Source organism: Amaranthus tricolor, chromosome 2 (genome assembly GCF_026212465.1).
Source record: "Amaranthus tricolor cultivar Red isolate AtriRed21 chromosome 2, ASM2621246v1, whole genome shotgun sequence".
NCBI lineage: Eukaryota > Viridiplantae > Streptophyta > Magnoliopsida > Caryophyllales > Amaranthaceae > Amaranthus > Amaranthus tricolor.
In genome coordinates this window covers 27,736,705-27,757,514 of record NC_080048.1, presented here as the reverse complement: position 1 = coordinate 27,757,514, position 20,810 = coordinate 27,736,705, and the positions used below count along the sequence as shown (strand labels likewise).

General features: G+C 27.6%; 1 protein-coding gene and 1 pseudogene across 1 annotated transcript; both read right to left on the bottom strand.

Moving 5' to 3' along the window:
- Nucleotides 1-1,253: 1,253 nt before the first annotated feature.
- On the bottom strand, nucleotides 1,254-8,986 carry LOC130805660 (uncharacterized; annotated as a pseudogene).
- Nucleotides 8,987-10,418: 1,432 nt separating this feature from the next.
- Nucleotides 10,419-12,805, bottom strand: LOC130805659 (uncharacterized). The gene is made up of 10 exons (XM_057670441.1): nucleotides 12,691-12,805; nucleotides 12,444-12,525; nucleotides 12,228-12,355; nucleotides 12,053-12,137; nucleotides 11,621-11,759; nucleotides 11,377-11,537; nucleotides 11,137-11,257; nucleotides 10,974-11,045; nucleotides 10,733-10,798; nucleotides 10,419-10,646 (listed from the first exon to the last, which is right to left on the bottom strand). The coding sequence occupies exons 1-10, from the start codon at nucleotides 12,803-12,805 to the stop codon at nucleotides 10,419-10,421; spliced, it is 1,197 nt and encodes a 398-aa protein (XP_057526424.1).
- Nucleotides 12,806-20,810: the final 8,005 nt, after the last annotated feature.

The following is a 20,810-nucleotide window of genomic DNA, read 5'->3' as shown; positions in this document are numbered from 1 at the left end:
GTATATATATATATATATATATATATATATATATATATATATATATATATATATATATATATATATATACATATACATATATATATATATATATATATATATATATATATATATATATATATATATATATATATATATATATACATATATATATATATATATATATATATATATATATATATGTATATATATATATATATATATATATATATATACATATATATATATATATATATATATACATATATATATATATATATATATATATATATATATATATATATATATATATATATATATATATATATATATATATATATATGTATATATATATATATATGTATATCTATATATATATATATGTATATATGTATATATATATATATATATGTATATATATATATATATATATATATATATATATATATATATATATGTATGTATATATATATATATATATATATATATATATATATATATATATATATATATATATATATATATATATATATATATATATATATATAGGGTCGCGTTCAGGTGCAAACCACAGTTCTATGCGAACTGTGAGAACCAAAAAATGTGTTACCTTTTTAAAGAAAAGGTGCTACTTTTACACAAAAACTGTGTTACTTTTGTTTTTAAAAATATCTGGAAGTTTTTACCAAAAAACAGTAACTGTCAGACAAAAAAATCCAAAGTAACACGTTTTTCTGGAAAAAGTAACAACTTTTTATATAAAAAAGTAACACCTTTTTGTGGTTCTCACAGTTCTCATATAAGGATGGTTTTTACTTGAACTTCTCCATATATATATATATATATATATATATATATATATATATATATATATATATATATATATATATATATATATATATATATATATATATATATATATATATATATATATATATATATATATATATATATATATATATATATATATATATATATATATATATATATATATATATATATGTTGAATATTTAAAATTTTTGTTTAATAAAATTAGGAAAATAATAAATGGTAATACAAAATTTATTATTAATAACTTAAGTTCGTTACAATAATTAAATAATTACAACTAAATCAATATTTTTATTACAAAAATGACTTCATAACTTCAATATAGATCATCTTGTGACTAACTTGTATGAAACACCCTGCAATATATATATATTGATTAGTTATATTAATAATAAAACTATCAAAAGAAATTACTTAAAGAATATGAACGTAATTTTTTACCTCATAAGTGTTGAAATACTTCTTTATATACCACATTGTTAGTAGACGACGACAACGTAGTGGTTTGATTATCTTTGTCAACAATAAGAATTTTAAGTCCTTTCTTACTTCTCACTCTTGATACGACAACATAAAGTTGTCCATGACTGAATATAGGTTTAGGGAAAAACAATCCAACATGACTTAACGATTGTCCTTGACTTTTATTAATAGTCATCGCAAAATAAAGCATCAAAGGAAATTGTCTTCTTTGAAGTCTTTTTGGGAGCTGTGTGGTATCTGTTGGAGTCAATGTTATTCTTGGTATGAAAACCTTTTCTCCTTTATTGTATCCCGTAAGAATAGTTTCCTCGACAATGTGATCTCCAAGTTGGTTTACTACCAATCGTGTGCCATTACACAATCCAGTTGATTGATCAATGTTTCTAAGCATCAAAACAGGAGCACCAATCTTCAATTTCAGCTCATGATTTGGAAGGCCAGAGCACTTAATACTGTTTAAGTACTCTACAGAAAAAGCATCGGCATCAGACTCAAAACATCCATCTGCTTTACTTATAGAATCAGAACTTAAGTAAACCTTTTCGTCCCCGGGTAATAATGAAAGAACATATTCATTCACTTTTCCAACAATATCATTTGTAGGACAAAGTATGGCCCTTTCTTGAAAAAAGTTTGTGTCACTTAAGTTCTCCTGTATGGATGGATATGTACTTTCAACTATGGCACCAATAGGATCTACAACATCCTTAATGAGAAATTGATCAGGAATATCAATAATCGCTTCTCCATCATTAGGTTCCCCTAGTATGGCATCACCAATCTTTAAAATCCAATCAGCGAAATCCTTTAAATCATTATCATCAACAGACTGAGTTTGCAACCTCATATTCTTTGTAAGCCTTAAAACCTTACACGAATGCCAAATGCAAGAAGAGTTTAATGATGCAAAAACTATATCTTGTCGTGTTCCTTTTGGAATAACTGGTAATACTTGCCTAAAATCACCTCCAAAAAGAACTACCTTACCAGCAAATGGAGAGTCCGAAGCAATACCATTTGAATCTCGTAAAGCATCTCGCATTCTCCTGTCCAAAGCTTCAAAACAATATTTGTTCGTCATAGGGGCTTCATCCCAAATGATGAGCTTAGTCTTATTCAACAAAGAGGTTAAATCGCTACCTGGAGTAATACCTCTGCACATAGAATTAGGAGTGGCAATCAAAGGAATTCCAAATCTTGAATGTGCAGTTCTTCCTCCTGGCAGTAATAGAGAAGCAATACCACTTGAAGCAACAGGAAGGACAATATCCCCTTTTGATCGAATAGCTGCACACAAAGTTCTCCACATAAATGTTTTACCGGTTCCGCCATGCCCATAAAGGAAAAGAACACCACCTTTATTATCATTCATAGCCCGCATAATATCATCATATATGATCCGTTGTTCAGCAGTCAAACATTTAAATAACTGCTCATTCTCTATGCGTAGTGCTTCTCTATCATAACTTAACTCATCAGCTATGAGTCTATTAAAACTATCCTGAATTATTAATTCATCTGGAAGTAACTCATTGCTATAATTGCGTAGTGAACAACCATTATTCTGCAGAATCTTCTCTATATCAACTAATGCATAGCATTTCAATTGTTCATCACTAAGCTTCAAATCTGCAATTATCAATTATAATAAATTAGTATAATATTTAATGGTTAAACATGATTAATAAAAGCTATTTGTTAATTAAATTAAATAATTAAAAAAAATTACCAGGAAATCGAAGTATCATGCGTTGCCTATATAGTACATCTTCTGAAAGCACATGCCATGTACTGTTCCAAACAAATTCAGGTCTAGATATACTATTAGACATAAGCAAAATGGCAAATAATTTTCATAAGTAGTGTGCAGATCCCCAAAAACTTGCCTCTAATATAGCATCAATATATTCTTTATCATCATCTAACAAACCCATTGCATAACAAGCATCTTTAAATGTAGAGTAAAGAACACCATTTATGGTACGAATATCTTCAAAACTTGTTGGGCCCTTAACAGGATATCCTTCATCACTTAGTACTGTAGTATTGTTGAATTATTTTGGATATCTTTTACTACAGCTTCTATCTCTCATACACGGTGAATTTAAATTTAAGGTAACACATGGACCATGTATCATAAAATCTTTTACATTCTCGTACAAAATGGGAAAAAGATTTTTATCTGGAATCTCTGCAGATATTATGTTGTCTACATCTTCTATTCTTGGAATTTTATCGTCTCGATGTAGAAATAATACAATGTGTGCATGTGGTAGTCCTCTTTTTTGAAATTCAACACTATAGACAACTGCAAATAAATTAAAATTAGAAGCATGTTAAATAAATTAAATCTTCTTCAATATTTATCTATAAAATAAACGAAGCAAAGTAAGTAACTAACCTGCATTGGCTTTGCCAAACAAACTTCCTTTTGTAATATCTATCAACAACTGGTCTAATTTAAGCTTGAATACTCGACAAAGTGTATCTGATCTATCTTCAGGACGCAAATTCCTCTTCTTAACGAATCTAGATATTTCAGGCCATATGGAACTACACATGAATGTAATGAACAAATCCGGATATCCATATGTCTTGCAATTCCCATAGCATCATGATATAGTTCAGTCATAAAACGATCACCTCCATGGAATGTAGATGGTAACACAACACGACGACCAGTATTTGATAAATCTGGAATACCATTAGAATTCGAATCAAGCAGACTATTATAATTTTCAGCCCTTAATAGCGTATGATTTTTACGGACAAAAAATAGCCTTTCTAATTCAATCATTGTCCACCCATCAACAATAAATTATTGAAATAATTTTCCAGATCGTAAAATTGTATCTGCTTCATTTTCCCTATCCATCAGTCTATAGGCAAACCATTCATGCATGGTTAATTTGATCCTTTGATTAGAATTCGATGAAGAGTAAGACTCCAATCCTCTATGATTTATACCAATTCTATACCCATCTTCTCCATATACAAAAATTAAGGGATATTGTAAAGCTAGATATGAGGGGTGCAACTCACTAAAACGCTTCAATAATCCACTTCGATTCTCAATAATTATGTCCCTCTCTTCACACGAACTATCAATATCTCCTACAATAAGGGCAGCTACTTCAGATGCAGATGGCATATTATATGTCCTACCATCTGTAGCTCTTTTCCCAATCAACTTTAATTGAATGTTAACCTCATTGTTCAAGTCAATTATGTCTCTTGCCATTCTGTATACCTTAGCATACGGGTTAAATTCATCAATCATTTGTTTTAATTCTTTCAACAAAACATCATCAAATTCCTTTGTAGTTTCATAACTGAAATGAATGGTCAAAAATACATTAATATATTTTACTTAAACATAAATTATAATAATAAAAAAATAATTTATTATAAATTACCTAAAAGCTTTTCTGTTTTCAATCTCATTTTCAGTATCTACGATGTAATTGTTGAAACTTTGCTGTATTTCCTTCTGTTGGCAACAAACTACCAATTCTATGGTAATTTTGACCTCCTAGTCTAAAACAATATGGCACTCGACCTTTGTTAACAGTATTATCTTCTCGACCTCCCATTGATGTAAATGCAAACATCATCTTAAACGCACGTATATTTTCAACAAAATATCTACTCCTAGAATCTTTCCTGCTCAATAAATCCTCCAAAAATCTCGGTGGGTTTTTAAGTGTAGGAATTTGAACTTTGCCTTTCATACAACATAATGAAAACTTTGCATTTTCAATGATCCATCCTTCCGCGCTCTTTCGTTTGCCCACATAAAGGCCAAACAATACTCACATTTAAAGTCAAGATCTCCAACATCAAAATACACTGTAAAAAGAATATTACACTTTAAATATTAATAAATAACTAAAAACAAATTTTTAGTATATATATATATATATATATATATATATATATATATATATATATATATATATATATATATATATATATATATATATATATATATATATATATATATATATATATATATATATATATATATATATATATATATATATATATATATTACCTTCACCATCTGTTCTTGTAAATTTTTCATCATCTAAACAATAAATAAAAATTAATTTTATTAGTATGATGTAAAAAGTAATGTATAAGTTCACTGCATATTTTTTTCTTAACTCAAAAATTTATATGACATCAACTCTATTTAATATTGGGATATTATAGAACCTTATACATAATACTTACCTATATCACTATTATTTTCTAAATGAGCATCATTTAAGTCAAGAACGTTGGTTGTATGTCTTTTGATGAAATTTCTACCAATAGTATACTTTCCAGCCCGAGTAAGTTTGTTTGAGGATACTTGAGGATAAGTGGGTATAGAATGCGCCGTTGATTTTTGTAATTGCGATAAATCAACTACTATAAATCAAAGAATAAAAAACTATTATTAATAAAAGTCATAAGACTATAATAAAATGTACAATAATTATTTTTTTCATCATACTTACAATCCATATTAAAATTGGTAATAATTTTGAGTCATGTGAGAATTACCTGACAATAAACCTTCATTGTCTGGGTATAGGCTTGGTGCACAGTATGACGACGTTTTGAACGTGGATGAGAAAAATCAACTGTACAAATGTGATAAAATATTAGATATAAAATATAATTCATAAACATTAAAAATTATATTTTATATTTAATTTATAAGCTAAAATTTACTCTTTGTTATTCATTATTATTATCCCGTTTGATTTTTGAACAATATTTATCAATCACTCTTACACCATCCTTAACAATGATCCAATTATAAAGGTTATGAAACTATTTATTTATTTTCCCTCTCCTAAAGATAATCTTTTAATCTATTTTTATTAAAAGTAATTTTTTTTAACATGTAATCATCTTTATTTTTAAAAGTCCCATCTAATTCTTGTCGAACGATTGCTCAACTGATAATAGCTTACTCTTTGAGGTCTTTAGTTAAAATATAGTCAAATGTGATTTAAGTTAAGTCTTATTGATGAAAAATTTATTATTTTGATAATATTTACTCAAGTACAATCAATGATATTTAAGATTAAATAATAAATTGACGAATATGTCAAAATCAAATAACACAAAAATAGTGAGTAAATGGAAATAGTAAAGTTTAATGTTATTCGACTCATCTAAATTTAATTTTTATTAATAACAATTTTTTTTATATTTTTAAATAATCTCCAATTACAGTTATTAACAATTTATAAATAGTAGTATTCTGATATTTGTACAAAAATACATTTATAATCAAGTATAATTAATGATATTTAAGATTAAAATAATTAATTGACAAATATGTCAAAATCAAATAAGACAATAATAATGGATAAGAGAAAATAACAAAATGTGATATTATTTGATTCGTCTAGATTTAATTTTTATTAATACAATTTTTTACAATATTAAATTATCTCCAATTATAAATATTACTAATTTAAACAATATATTGATTTGTGTATAAAATAAATGAAAAAACAATAACAGAAAAGAGTGGGTAAAACAAAAATAAAAACCATTCATATAATATGGCATATGAAAACAATAGGCCAAAACCACGTTCCAATACCACTTTGTTCTTTCAAGTCATGATGATTTTGTGTTGGGAAATGGTATTAGAGTAAATGCATAGGTTATGTGTATGGCATTTGTCAGTTTAATTGTATTGCACTTGCACAACTATTAACTCATCTCTTTCATTCGCCATTTCTAAACTCCAATTTTTTTCTCTTTCTAACCATTCAAAAATTCTCTCTTAGTATCGAAGACTTTTTATGTAGTTTTTACTGGTTTTTCAAGTCAGATTGAAAAAAATAAATAAGTTTATCTTTCAATTTTAATAAAATCACCGGTATTTTTCTTCTCTAAAAATGTCTTAATTGATTTGTCTAGATATATCTTACAAAAAACTAAGTCGATTTATTATTTTTTATGTAGAAAATTATTTTTTGTAGTAGATTTTTGATAAATTAGTTTAACATGTGATAATATGAGTCAATCCTTTATATTTTATAACATTCAATCTAGTTTATTTTAAACGATTTCTAAAATACTAAACGATTTTATCCTTTGATTTTTATAAAATTATTTAATATTTTTTTTGTTTGAAAATTTTTATTTGATTTCTGTAGATTTTTCAAAAATAGATCGATTTATCATTTCGTTAAGTTGAAAAAAACATTTTTTAGTGATTATTTTTTTTTTTCTAAAATTGGTTTGTTTATAATACGATGAATCGACTTTTCAATATTTAAAAGGGTTTTCATATAATATTAGGAGAAATTTCACAATTGGTTTTTGGTATATCTACTCCTCTAAATAAAATTTGGTATCCCTCTTTCATATATATAATAATACTTACAATTTTGTTGATAGATGTTTATACTTTTTTAAAATGTAGTTAACTGCATTATAATTTGATCTACAGTTTTATCCATGTTTGATTTTGAATGAGTTAACATAATTGTTAAAATAACTTCTAGATTATCATTCAACTAATCAGCTAATTTTTTGGGTTTATTTTTTAAAAAATAATATGACCTTTGAAAGTTAGAACATAATTTAGTTCATAAATTATACTATATGTGTACAGTAATTATGCATGTTTTATTTTGAGTAATTTAACATAGTTATTAAGCAAATTTCCAGATCAATCTATTATTTAAACTGAGTGATATTTTTTTGGTTAACTCTAATAAATAATAAATAATATGACGCTTGGAAAAAGTAAATCTGTTTGTTCATATCAACATGTAATAATCTTCTAACTATTTTCCGATTATAAATTATAATTTTGTTGTACTTTAAGTGTGTATATACATGAAAAAAATAAACTACTCGGTATTTATTAAAAAATGTCTTCAATTTTCCTTTAAAAATAACTTAAATAAAATTGTTTTATACAATTATTACTTGAAGAAAAAAACAATATGAAAAACGTATCTATTATTATACATTATGTTCTTTGGTCTAGATGTTCACGGTAACGGTAATTGTTTAACATGTTAATTTGATGTAAATTAACATGTTAATTTGATGTAAATTAACATGTTAAACAATTACCTTTATTGTTTATGATGAATGCATTTTATTTATACATTTGATAATAAAACTAACCGTTGATCTGTTCAATTTTTTATACATGAAAAATTAATTCATGCTGTTAACAATGTGGGGGCGTTTGTTAAAGAATGTACACAAAGCTTGGAATCACTTGTTTCTTACAGGTATTTTCTTTAAACATTTAGAAACAATGTTGCATTAGAAAATTATCAACATTTCTTATAACTTATATCAAATAAAATATTGTCATATAAATTACAAATGTCAAGCAAAAATTAAATAATAATGAAATTTTTTAATGTTAAAGAATATATACCATTTGTTATGTCGGACAATGCACTCATTTGAGTTTTTAAACTTTGCACTGTTTGAGTATCTGACGACGACTTTGAAGATTCAATAGAAATTCCTGCGTTCATCAAGTAAAACATATTTAATATAATTTAATTTTTTATATAATAATTATAAAGCAATTACAATTGTTTAAAAGTTACCTTTACTCAATCGTGTGTCATTCTTGTGTTTCTTTCGATTTTCAATTATTCTTTTTCTATTCATTCTTGCAATTTTTGAAAGACTATAATTCTCCATGCTTAGAATTTCCAACTTCATGTAGAGAAAAATGTACAAATCAACAATTATTTATCTCCATTTATCATTAATATTAATAATGGATCATATTAATATTAATAAAAACCAGACAATTAATAAAAACATAATTTATTATTGTAAATTGTTTGTTGAATAATGTTAAGAGCATCCAAGTTAAATATAGAAACTGCTAGAATGTTTTCCTTAAAAGTGCATTTTATATTAAAATTAACATATAGTATCATATTATGTATTATTTTTAATATACTTACCAAATTAATCTTGTTTATATTGTAATTTTTTATGATCTTGCATATGATCTTTATTTCCATATTATTGCCATTGCATGATATTTTTGAGTGTAATATATTTGATGATCATGTTGATTGGTATCTTTATGATATATTTGTTTCTTTTCTGAATAATAGGGTGATATTTTTGTAAAAGTTATATTAATCTTTAAAATAATTAATTTATCGTATAAATTAAAACATTATTCTTTTACTGAATTTATTTAACATTTATATTGAACTTCAAGTGTAGGTCTTCATTTCTTAGAGTCATGTAGTCATCGTAAGAATTTATTTATTTTAATTATGCTGTATCAGTATTAACTCATCGCAAGAATTTATTTATTTTAATTATACTGTATCAGTATTAACCTATTAACAAATCAAACTTTATATCTTTCAAGTGAAAAGCACATTAATTCTATGAACCATATTTAATTTACTACGTATAAAGTTTTTAAAATCGTTATATACACATTTAATATATATAAAATTTGAAAAATTAGATCTTTTAGTATACAATGTTCCCTTTTTATTGTTCTTATAATCTATTTTTAAGAAACATTACATTTTTAATAATTACCATATCATGTACAATTTATCAATTCAATTATAAGATTTATCGATTAATTTATTTAACTTTTTCATGTAAGCTAAATTATTTCATAGTATTTCAGTCATTGAGTGTGTTTACTAATTATGTTTACATGATTTTAGATTAGAGCCATTTAATCATCGCAGCTCATGTGTTTTGTTTTATTAATAATATGTTTATACAATATAATGTTGGATTTTAAATGATAATAATTATTTAAAAAGTTTTGGTTTAAAAGGATGAAAATCATAAACAGTAATTGATATTATTGCTATAAATTATTCAGTGGTGTTATATATTGTAAACATCCTCATATGAAAATTTGAAAATGTTTGATTTGTCATGGATTAGTAAATAAATAGAAATTAATTGCTATAAATCATTGAAAAGTTAATACATAAGTAAACATATTATAGTTTTGAACATAATAGATTCCAAAAACAATAACAAGGACTCAACATGAATCAATTATTCTAAAAACACAATCCACCTAATGCATCAACTAATAAAATAAACTAAAAAGCATTGTCTATTAGAAGTAATAGATCTAATTTATTATAGGGTCCTTCTCCTTCACAACAATATGTTTTTTGCTAGTAGAACACTCAAGATCACTTATGTCATATATGTTGTCCAAACCTCTTTTAGTATTGATTTGATCCTCAACTGTCTTCTTATTTGTGGAATACTCACAGTCACTAATGTCAATGACCTTCTGCAATCCTCCTTTAATTGGTGTTTGAAAGTTGCTATTTTCTGTTGTTGAGTCACAATTCTGCATTTTAAATAATTATGATCAATAATGTTTACATATACTTTTATGAACATTTCATATCATACAAACTAAAAAAAAAATATTACCTGTATAATATCTTGATTCATAGAAGTGGAATGTTCTTTTGATTCAACAGAACTATCATTTTCCTTCTAATTGAAAAATTAACATTCAGTCATTTGGTAGTTTAATTTATATATGTAAATCGAATAAACTTGTATCATGAGAAAAAAGCTAATACCTTTTAAAATTAGCTCTTCATCATCGGTGAGCTTACTTACTGAATATGACTTGCTTTTTTTTTTCTATGTTAAAGTATTTGTTAACTTTAAACACAAACAAATACTTTTTATTGATGAGTTTTTCCAACTCCTCTGGAAACGTTTCAGTATCTCCATTCTATAAAAATAAAATGAAAATATTGGGACAAAAGTTATATTTTTTTATTTTTTTATAGAAAATGTAATACTTTAATGCTATTAATAATTACCTTAACCTGCTTATCAATTAACTCTTTAGCAGTAACTTGTAATTCTTTCTTCACTTGTGAGTCAAAAAGAACAAAAGTGGATTGCCCAACACCATCCGAAACACGCACAAAAATCTTGTACCTTTAAATCACATTGATGGAATTTAGATTAGTTGAGTGTATTGTTGAAATTTTACTTGTTTTACTGGTTAATCAGATCAATAGAAGTCAAAAGCCAAAAAATTTATGCAAATTATTTACCTTGGCCAAACAATTAGAATAGGTACTTTGCATGTAAGACAACTCATGGAACCATCTGACTCTTTTTGAACAACATCATAGCATTTGTAACATGATGAATAAGACCATTCGTGCTCACAATCAATAGATGTGATTGTGCCATATGTGACATAGTAACCTTCCTGTAGTTCACAATTTGCATACAATTCAGTGGTTTAGTTATTTTGTATTTAGGATTATTATAAATTAAAGTTGTAAATATAACCTTTTGCAGCAGCATTATATCCTTCAATTGCACAACCTCATGATTATGAAGAAATACTAATTTTGATGATTTTAAACTGTGATTAGACTCATCAAGCAATGACGACCGTTGAATTATTGAACCGTCGTTGAGTTTCCTTCTGTTGAATGAAATAAAACAGTAATTGATGGTGCATTTTGTTAGGTATTTTAATTTGGTACATGTTTATGCATTACTCTAGTTATATATGCCCCTCTAAATAATTCATCTGATATGGTATTCTTATTGTATTTTATGCCATAAAATATTTTTGCCAACATGTACACGAATTTGGGGCTTGGTATTAATTTCTAGATTTTTCAAATGCACAAACCAATTTACTAAGCCGCCATGCATAACTAAGGCAATGATGTAAGATCTGAGCCAATAAAAAGTTTTATATGATTTTTATACCTGCTTTTAAATTCATGCACTTCATGAATATCAGGTTCAATGGTGAGTCGCGTTATGAACATTGAATTGGTCAATGATGTCGTACCTAATACATATGGATAGAGAGTTATTAAATAAGATAAGTATTTTCTTAATCATGCAACATTCAAACAGGTTATTTTAAAATGATAATTACCTCTCCATAATTTTACTTTTGCATATTGAAGAATAATCACAAAAGATTTATTATTCTCTGGTTTGGATACGTAACTATAAATTTCCTTTGCATATTGTTCCCAAAACCTTCCTGAAATTTGGTTGTTTCTACATTAAACACAAATATTAAATAATTATTTAAACTCATTTTTTGTGTAATTTCATTTTAACAAAATATGATATTAAAATGACTTACTCCTCATCAATCAATTCAAGTTTGATTGATAATTTGAAACCATCATTTACATTACTATATGCAGTTACTTCTACAATTATGTCTGTGTAGAAGAAGTAAAAGGTTAATATTTATGCTATTTAATGTTTTGCAATCAGTTCAATGTATTAGAATTATTGGTAAACCTGTCAATACTATTATGTAAGATAGACTATTATGTAAGGTTGTATTTGCTAAACCTCTTCATCAATAAGAATTGTATGGATGCCATTCACTTCACCATTGTGCTCAAATGTTTTCCATTTATAAATTGCTTTGATTTTTATTCTCCATGTTTCGGTTTCTCCCACAATATTTTTAATCATGTGGTAGCTTTGAGCCATAGGGATAATTTGTGCTAAAAAAACTGAAATGTTCGAATTGTTTGAAAGGTGAATGATAAAGGGCTAAAATTTTTGAAGTATTTGATAGGTGAATGAAAAAGGGCTAAAATTATTAATGTGTTTGATAGGTGAATGACAAAGGGCTAAAATTTTTCATGCATTTATAGCATGAAAGTAGGGTTAAATAATCTCCCTCAATTTTGTGTTGCAGTTTTATACAAATTTCATAGTATTCTAAATATATGTTTCCATACCTAATGCCATAAAAAGTTTTGTACAGATTTCATAGTATTCTAAATTGTGTAAATTATAAAATATATATTGTATCATATTATGTTAGTTTGGTATTATTCCAAAATTTAATTTTGTTCTATTCCCAAATTAAAAACCCTAAAAATAAATCCTCTCCATTTTCCCCAAATAGAACCCTAAAATTCAAATATATGTTTTCATACCTAATGCCATAAAAAGTTTTGTACAGATTTCATAGTATTCTAAATTGAGTAAATTATAAAATATACACTGCATCATATTATGTTAGTTTTGTATTATTCCCAAAGTTAATTTTGTTCTATTCCCAAATTAAAAACCCTAAAAATGAAATCCTCTCCATTTTTCCCAAATGGAACCCTAAAATTCAAATTTGAATTTTTCGATTTTCGCTCTACTTCAAATTTGTTTTCAAGTTCTCAAGTTATCAATTGGACTTCACTAATATTTTATTGGTTCTCTTGTGACTTGTCTGATTTAATATCTAAAATCAGTATAATTAATTACAAAGTTTGAGTGAGAATTTTACAAACTGTGGTCTAAATTGCTTTATTTATGTTTTATAGAAGTATTCGTTCTGTTTTAACTCTTAAGTGTCCCAATTACAGACTGTGGTTGTTAATAATTTTTCTGTATTTTAGGAAATGATATTGTAATTATACAAAATTCATTGACAATATTACAGAAAATTTGTAATTATATATTTATATAGATTTCACTATATTCTAAATACGTTTCCAAAGTCAATGCCATAAAAAGTTTTTTATTGTATGCTTTTTCACAATAAAAAATTGATTCTACTTTGGAAAATAATGTTTTTGTATTTTAGGAATTAATTTGGGCGGGAAACTATTGAAGGAGAGGCTGATATGTGTCAGTCTGTTTCTTCATTAGTATTCTTTATAGATTTTTTAAGATCCAATGGATAAGGGTTTGTTCTTGGTTTAATAAACATAACAACCCGTCTTGTATGAGAGCATCTCACAGTGAGATGACCTTAAAATAAAAATTCGTAAGCTAAAAGTTTGTATTATTAGGATATTTAACCCAAGTATAAGACATGTCTCACAGTGAAACGGTCTCATACAAGAACTAGCTTAAACCTAATTAGTCATGTTTCTAATGTATTTGGATTAGACCCGATCCTTAAACTCAACCACACCAAGATTTAACATTATAAATTTGACCCAATTACCCAAAAAATTCTAAATTACTATCAATTTAACTTGACTTGTACACAACCCCAACCAATATAATCGGACCAACTTAAAATAGACTTGAGTCATGACCCATGACCCATGAGTTCATAACCCATCGTAAACCTATTTGAGACCTATATTCGACCTTAGATTAAAATTTTGTTCTATTTTTGAAACAAACTGAATAAAAATGATCGTTTTATTAAATTGAACAATCATAATACAAACATATGAGCTATATGACTTATATTTATACAAAACAAGAATCAAGAATCTCAGACTAACTAGAGCTAACTAACTAAGGCTAAACAAGGGTAAACGGTTATAACAAACTTATACAATATGACTATACTAACTAACTATAATTAATAACACTCCTAATGGTTAACTAATCATAGCTAACAACTCTGGTTGATCACATCAGCATCTCTGCAACTTAGTCTTAAGTCTAGCAACCCCTTTGTAGCCTGAACATGCTCCTAGAAGTCATGAAGCAGCTCCTTGCTCTTGTATGAAGACTAAGTCTTAATATCCCCCCTCAAACTAGGAGGTGGTTTACTAACTTCTAGTTTGCTCAAAAGTTGGTAAAACTAAGGTGAAGGCCAGATCTTAGTAAGAATATCTGCCAAACGGTGCTGATCGAGTAGGTAAATAGGATAGTTGAATAAGTCCCTCCAAAACCTTATCCTTAGTGAAGTGGCAGTCAATTTCAATATGCTTCGTCCTATCATGAAAGACAAGGTTTTTAGCTATGTATATGGCAAATGTCACAATGAAGTGTAACAGGTTCGAGCTTATTAATACCAATCTCTTTAAGTAACCTCACACTAGTGGAAAAAATCTTATATGATGTGTCACGTATGTTGCGGTTTTCTAAAGACGCAGCATATAAGTAGTAGAGAAAACAAAAATATGTAGTATATGCTGCGGTTCTTAAAAAACCGCAACATATACTATTAAATTTTTTTTGTGCAAAATCCCACCCTTATGTAAAGTAAAAAAATCCCTCTAAAATTTTCATTTTCATTTCATCTTCAACCTACGCAACTCACGAAAACCTTTATCTTCAACCTTTAAGGCCTTGTTCTTAAACCTTCAAGACCTCAAAATTTTTCATTTTGCTAACCTATGAAATTTGCTTGTTCTTGTTCTTCTTATTCTTTCTTGTTCTTTTTCTAGCCCATGAAAAACCCATGAAAACCCATTGAGACCTCACCTTGCTAACCCATTGCAATCTCATCTTTAAACCCACGTAATAGGGCTTATTTTTTTGTTTTTATTTTTCTTCATCTTGTTCATCTTCATCCTGTGTAATAATATAATTTTGTTTTTGTTTTTCCATTGTAGGTTACAATGCAGAACACAACATTATCATTTAAATACCAAGGTAAATTCTATTCATATATTAATAATTTTTGTTTTTCCATTGAAGTTTTACATTTTTCTTAGTTTATATTATTAGTTTATTAATTAGGGTTGATTAAGGTTGTAATATTATTAGGGTTGTATTATTATTAGGGTTAACTAGGGTTAATGAATGTTGTTATTAGAATATACAAAGGCTTGAAAGAATGTTTAATTCCAAGTTTGTTTGTGTTTGTGGATTAAATGATTGTTTTTATGTATAAGTATGAATTTTAAATTTTAAGGCATATTGTTTTGTGAATCTCACTTATTTGAGTTTTAAAGATATATTTATGCTTTTATGGATTAATTTTTTTTGATTTGTTATATGGGTTGTTTAATGTTTATAACTTGGAATAAGTTTATAACTTGAAATGTTGGTAATTGACTAGTTGATGGATATCTGATGTTAGAAGAATTATAGTATTGTGTAATTCTATGTTTGTGTTTTGTGGATAAATTTGAGTGTTGTTTCATGTGAGGTGCTTTTATGGATTAATTTTATTTGATTTGTTATATGGGCTGTGTAAAGTTTATAACTTGAAATGTTGGTAAAATTTGACAAGTTGATGGATAAATGATGATAGAAGAAATATAGTACTGTGTAATTCTAAGTTTGCTTTTATGTATAAGTATGAATTTAAAAGTATAAGTTTATAACTTAGAATGCTGTGTATAACTTGAAATGTTGTGTTTTAGTTTTTAATTTTGTGTTTATGTATGAAAAAGTATATACAAGTATGAATTTTGAAGTGTAAGACATATTGTTATGCAGAAGTATAAGTATGAATTTTAAAATATTGAAATTATATTGTATTTGATTGCAAATTGTAGTAGGTTGTGTATGATTGTAAGTATAAGTTTATAACTTTCTAAGTATAAATTTACACTGGTCAGATTTTTTGTCTTAGAGCGGCATTGATGTAAACAATCAGTGACTTTTCGACATATTCAATGTTATCTGGATGGAGTACTCACGGTAAAAATGCATGTCCTTATTGCATGTTTGATTCAAAGGCTTTTTATCTGAGACACAGTAGGAAGATGTGTTGGTTTGATTGTCATCGTATGTTTTTGCCTGACCATCATCCGTTTAGAAGGGACAGGGTTAATTTCATGGCAAGAGTTCAAGAGGAGGGTCATGCCCCACATATTCGGACCGATGTTCTTGCGGAGCTTAACATGTATGGGATGAAGAAAGTATATAAGGATGGTGCACGTGAATATAACGATACTTATGGTCCGTGGACTTAAGGGTGGAAAAAGAAAAGTGTGTTTTGGAACTTACCATACTGGGAAACTAATATGAATAGACTGTCTTGATGTGATGCACATTGAAAAGAACTTTTTCGACAATATATATAATACAGTGATGCGTGTTGAAAAGGGAACCAAGGATCATATTGGTGTACGTAGAGACTTGCAAGACCTCAGCATTAGAAGTGCGTTGTATCCAGTGGGGAACGAAATCCCAATGGCATCGTATACTTTGGATGATAGACGGATGTATGCTCTACTTGAATGGCTGAAGATGTTAAGGTTTTCAGATGGCTATGTGTCCGACTTGGCTAGGAACATTGATATGACCAAACTTTCCATATTTGGGATGAAAAGCCGCGATTTTTACGTTTTCATGCAACGCTTAATTCCAATTGCTTTTCGTGAGCTGCTCCCTGTACCTGTTTGGGAGGCTCTAACCGAGTTAAGCTTGTTTTTCAAAATGATAAATTCTTCAAAATTCAAAACGTCAGACATGATGAAATTAGAGTCTGAAATACCTGTTATACTGTGCAAATTGGAGAAGATCTTCCCCCATCATTCTTTGATTGCATGGAGCATTTACCCGTCTACTTATCATACGAGGCAAGAATAGTTGGACCCGTTCAATATAGGTGGATGTACCCATTCAAAAGGTATGTGCATGCCATCTAATTAATATTAATGTTTTTCATTTATTTGATATGTCTCGTCTAATTAATATTTAGATGTAGGTACTTACGGCATCTGAAACTCAATTTTGGAAACAAAGCCTATGTTGAAGCGTCAATATGCAATCAATATCTTATTGAAGAAGCTTCACATTTTGTATCTCATTACTTCGTCAAAGGTACGATGTAGATATAGAGACCTCTCTATGCACGATGATGGCGGTGACAATAATGATAGTTCAGGTGTTCTTTCAATTTTCACTCACCCTATCAGATTTCATGGGAGGGGTAAAACTAAATTGTTAGATCCCAATGATCATCAAATTGCACATCGGTATGTTTTGATGAATTGTTCTGAAGTTGAACCCTATCGGAGAAGGTTCATAAGTCAGCTAGATTCTGTTGTGCCTGCTTCCTTGCCACGTCACCAGTTTGATGCTTTACCGAAGAGAAATTTCCAATATTCTTCAAACAATACGTAAATTTATATTGTTTTTCTAGTGACATTGTTGATTATTTACTCTAACTTATTTTTTTTTACAGGCTTTTGTCGGTTATCTCGATTATGCTCCGAACAGTTAAATACTGAAAGACATGGCACGGACCTTTGAAATATGCAAAAACTTATAATATCTGTCACGTCAATGGTTATAAGTTTCACACTAACAAAACATGCTACGAGAGAAGTTGCAGACAATAGCAGAGTGTGTGTTAAAGCAACCGATGACAGTCAAGATGGAGATGACTTCTACGGTTGGCTTGAAGAGATTATAGAGCTTGAATATTTGACGATGCCAATCTAGAGAGTGACCTTATTCAAATGCCACTGGTATGACCTGACTCGTCATGGACGTGGAAGCGACACACGTGTTCAAGAACGCTGTCAGATAGTGGACATTCATATCAATCAGTCGTATGGAAAGTATGACCCATTTGTGCTTGCTAGTCAAGCTACTCAAGTTTATTACATGCCATATCCAAGTTTAAGACGAGATTTACAAGATTGATGAGTTGTGTGCAAAGTCATGCCAAAGAAATATCAAGTTAGTGTTGCTATACCCAATGACGTAGATGATAGCGCATTCCAAGAGGAACAACGCATACAATTTCAACTCTCTTATGAAGACAATGTTGAGACATCGCTCCGCGATCCTTCTGGAGAGTTTATTGAGTGCGATGATGAACCAGATTCGTCAACAACAATTCTCGAAGAAGATTCTGATGTTGATCTAATACTGTCCGGTGATGAGCAAAATGATGATGCTGAATATTTTAGTGATGAGGGTGAAGAGGATATAAACTATTATTAGTATAGATTAATGTATTGTTTTATTTTATTGTATTTGACTCTAAGTATTTTTATTGTTTCTTCTTTTTTTATTCATTATTATTTCAAAATCCTATATTACTCTCAAATAATAATTTCTTTAACAATTATTTCAAATAATAATAATAACCATGCGTAACAACACGAATAATAATAATAATAATAATAATAATAATAATAATAATAATAATAATAATAAAGATAATAGTAATAAGCAATAATGATAATAATGAATAATAATGATAATGATAATAAATAATAATAAGTAATAATAATAATAATAATAATAATAATAATAATAATGAAAGTTTTAATAATAATAATAATAATAATAATAATAATAATAATAATAATAATAATAATAATATACAAATTACTTACAAAATACACGAATAGGGTTAAGACACATTATCAACACAATAAATAACCTTATGCGACAAAAAAATTGTCGCATAATTTGTCGCATAACGTACCGTACAATAGCAAGTACTGGACTGAAAAGACAACACACTGAAAAGTTGACTGAAAAAGCAAAGTTCACCTTCCAAATTAATGCTATACGACATATTAGGCGACAAAAACTTTGTCGCATAGCATAATTTTTTGTGCCCTTCCATCTGCAAAGAGACGGTTCCATAAATGCTATGCGACAAAGTTTTTGTCGCCTATTATGTCACATAGGCCTTCCCAGTTTAAATTTTGAATGTTTAAAATTTATGTCACATGATAGGCGACAAAGTGTTTTGTCGCATAGCTTGGCTTATATAATTGAAGTTCCCACTCGTCATTTCCCACACTTCATTTTCAATTCTTCTCTCATTCTCAATTCTTCTTTATTCTAACCTAATTCTCTAATCTTCAATACACTACTTACATATTTCTTGTACCTTCAATCATTTTTTTTTATATTCAAGTGTTCATTTTGTTTCGGTGACTTTTCCAACCATTTTCCGGAGACGTTTTTGGAGCATTTTTTCCGGTCAAAGTTGATCTTAAAAGGTAATTTCGATTCTAAATTGTGTAATGTAGATTTCATTTTCAGTTTATTCAAATATGTTATTAATTTGAAGTTGTTTTTTTGGAATACATGTGCAATGTGGATTTTCTAATGCGGATCTGGATTGTTCATCTTTAATGCTCATCTTCACAGGTATGTTATCTTACTTATGCTTTTTTTGGGTTTGTTTCGAATTGTTTGGAATACATGCATGTATGCTGTGTGTTGGGCTGTTTGTGTTTTTTGGGTTTTTTTCTTTCAAATTTTTAAGTTTTTTTTGGGGTTTTTTTAGGGTTTTTTTTTCAAATGTTTTGAATTTCTGGAATGTGTACATGTGAATGTTAATATTTCGTAATTTCTTGAATTTATGGTCGATTTTAGAGTTGAATGTTTGGACGAATTTCTGTTAAAATTTCTGTTGAATTTAGAAATTTTTTTGAATTTATGGTCGAATTTAGAGTTGGATTTTTGGACGAATTTCTGGTGGAATTTCTGTTGAATTTCGAAAATTTTGATGGTATTTTGGTTTGTTTGGGTTTTCGAAATTTCTAGAGGAACAGTGCATGTTAGTTTTTTTTTGGGTTTTTTTTTGTTAAATAAGGCTATTACATGTTAGTTTTGTGATAAATAATGCATGTTTTTTGGGTTTTTTTTTGGCTTATAGTTTTTTGTGTTTTTGTTGTAAAATAATGCATGTTACTTCTGAATTGTTACTTATTTTGTATCCATGTTATTTATGTTAAATAGGAATGTATGTTAATTTATGTTAAATATAAATGCATGTTATTTCTGAAATTATGTTTTTTTACTTTGTGTAATGTAAATTTCATATAGATAAATTACAAATAACCTAAACAACCAAAATAATGACCCAACAAAC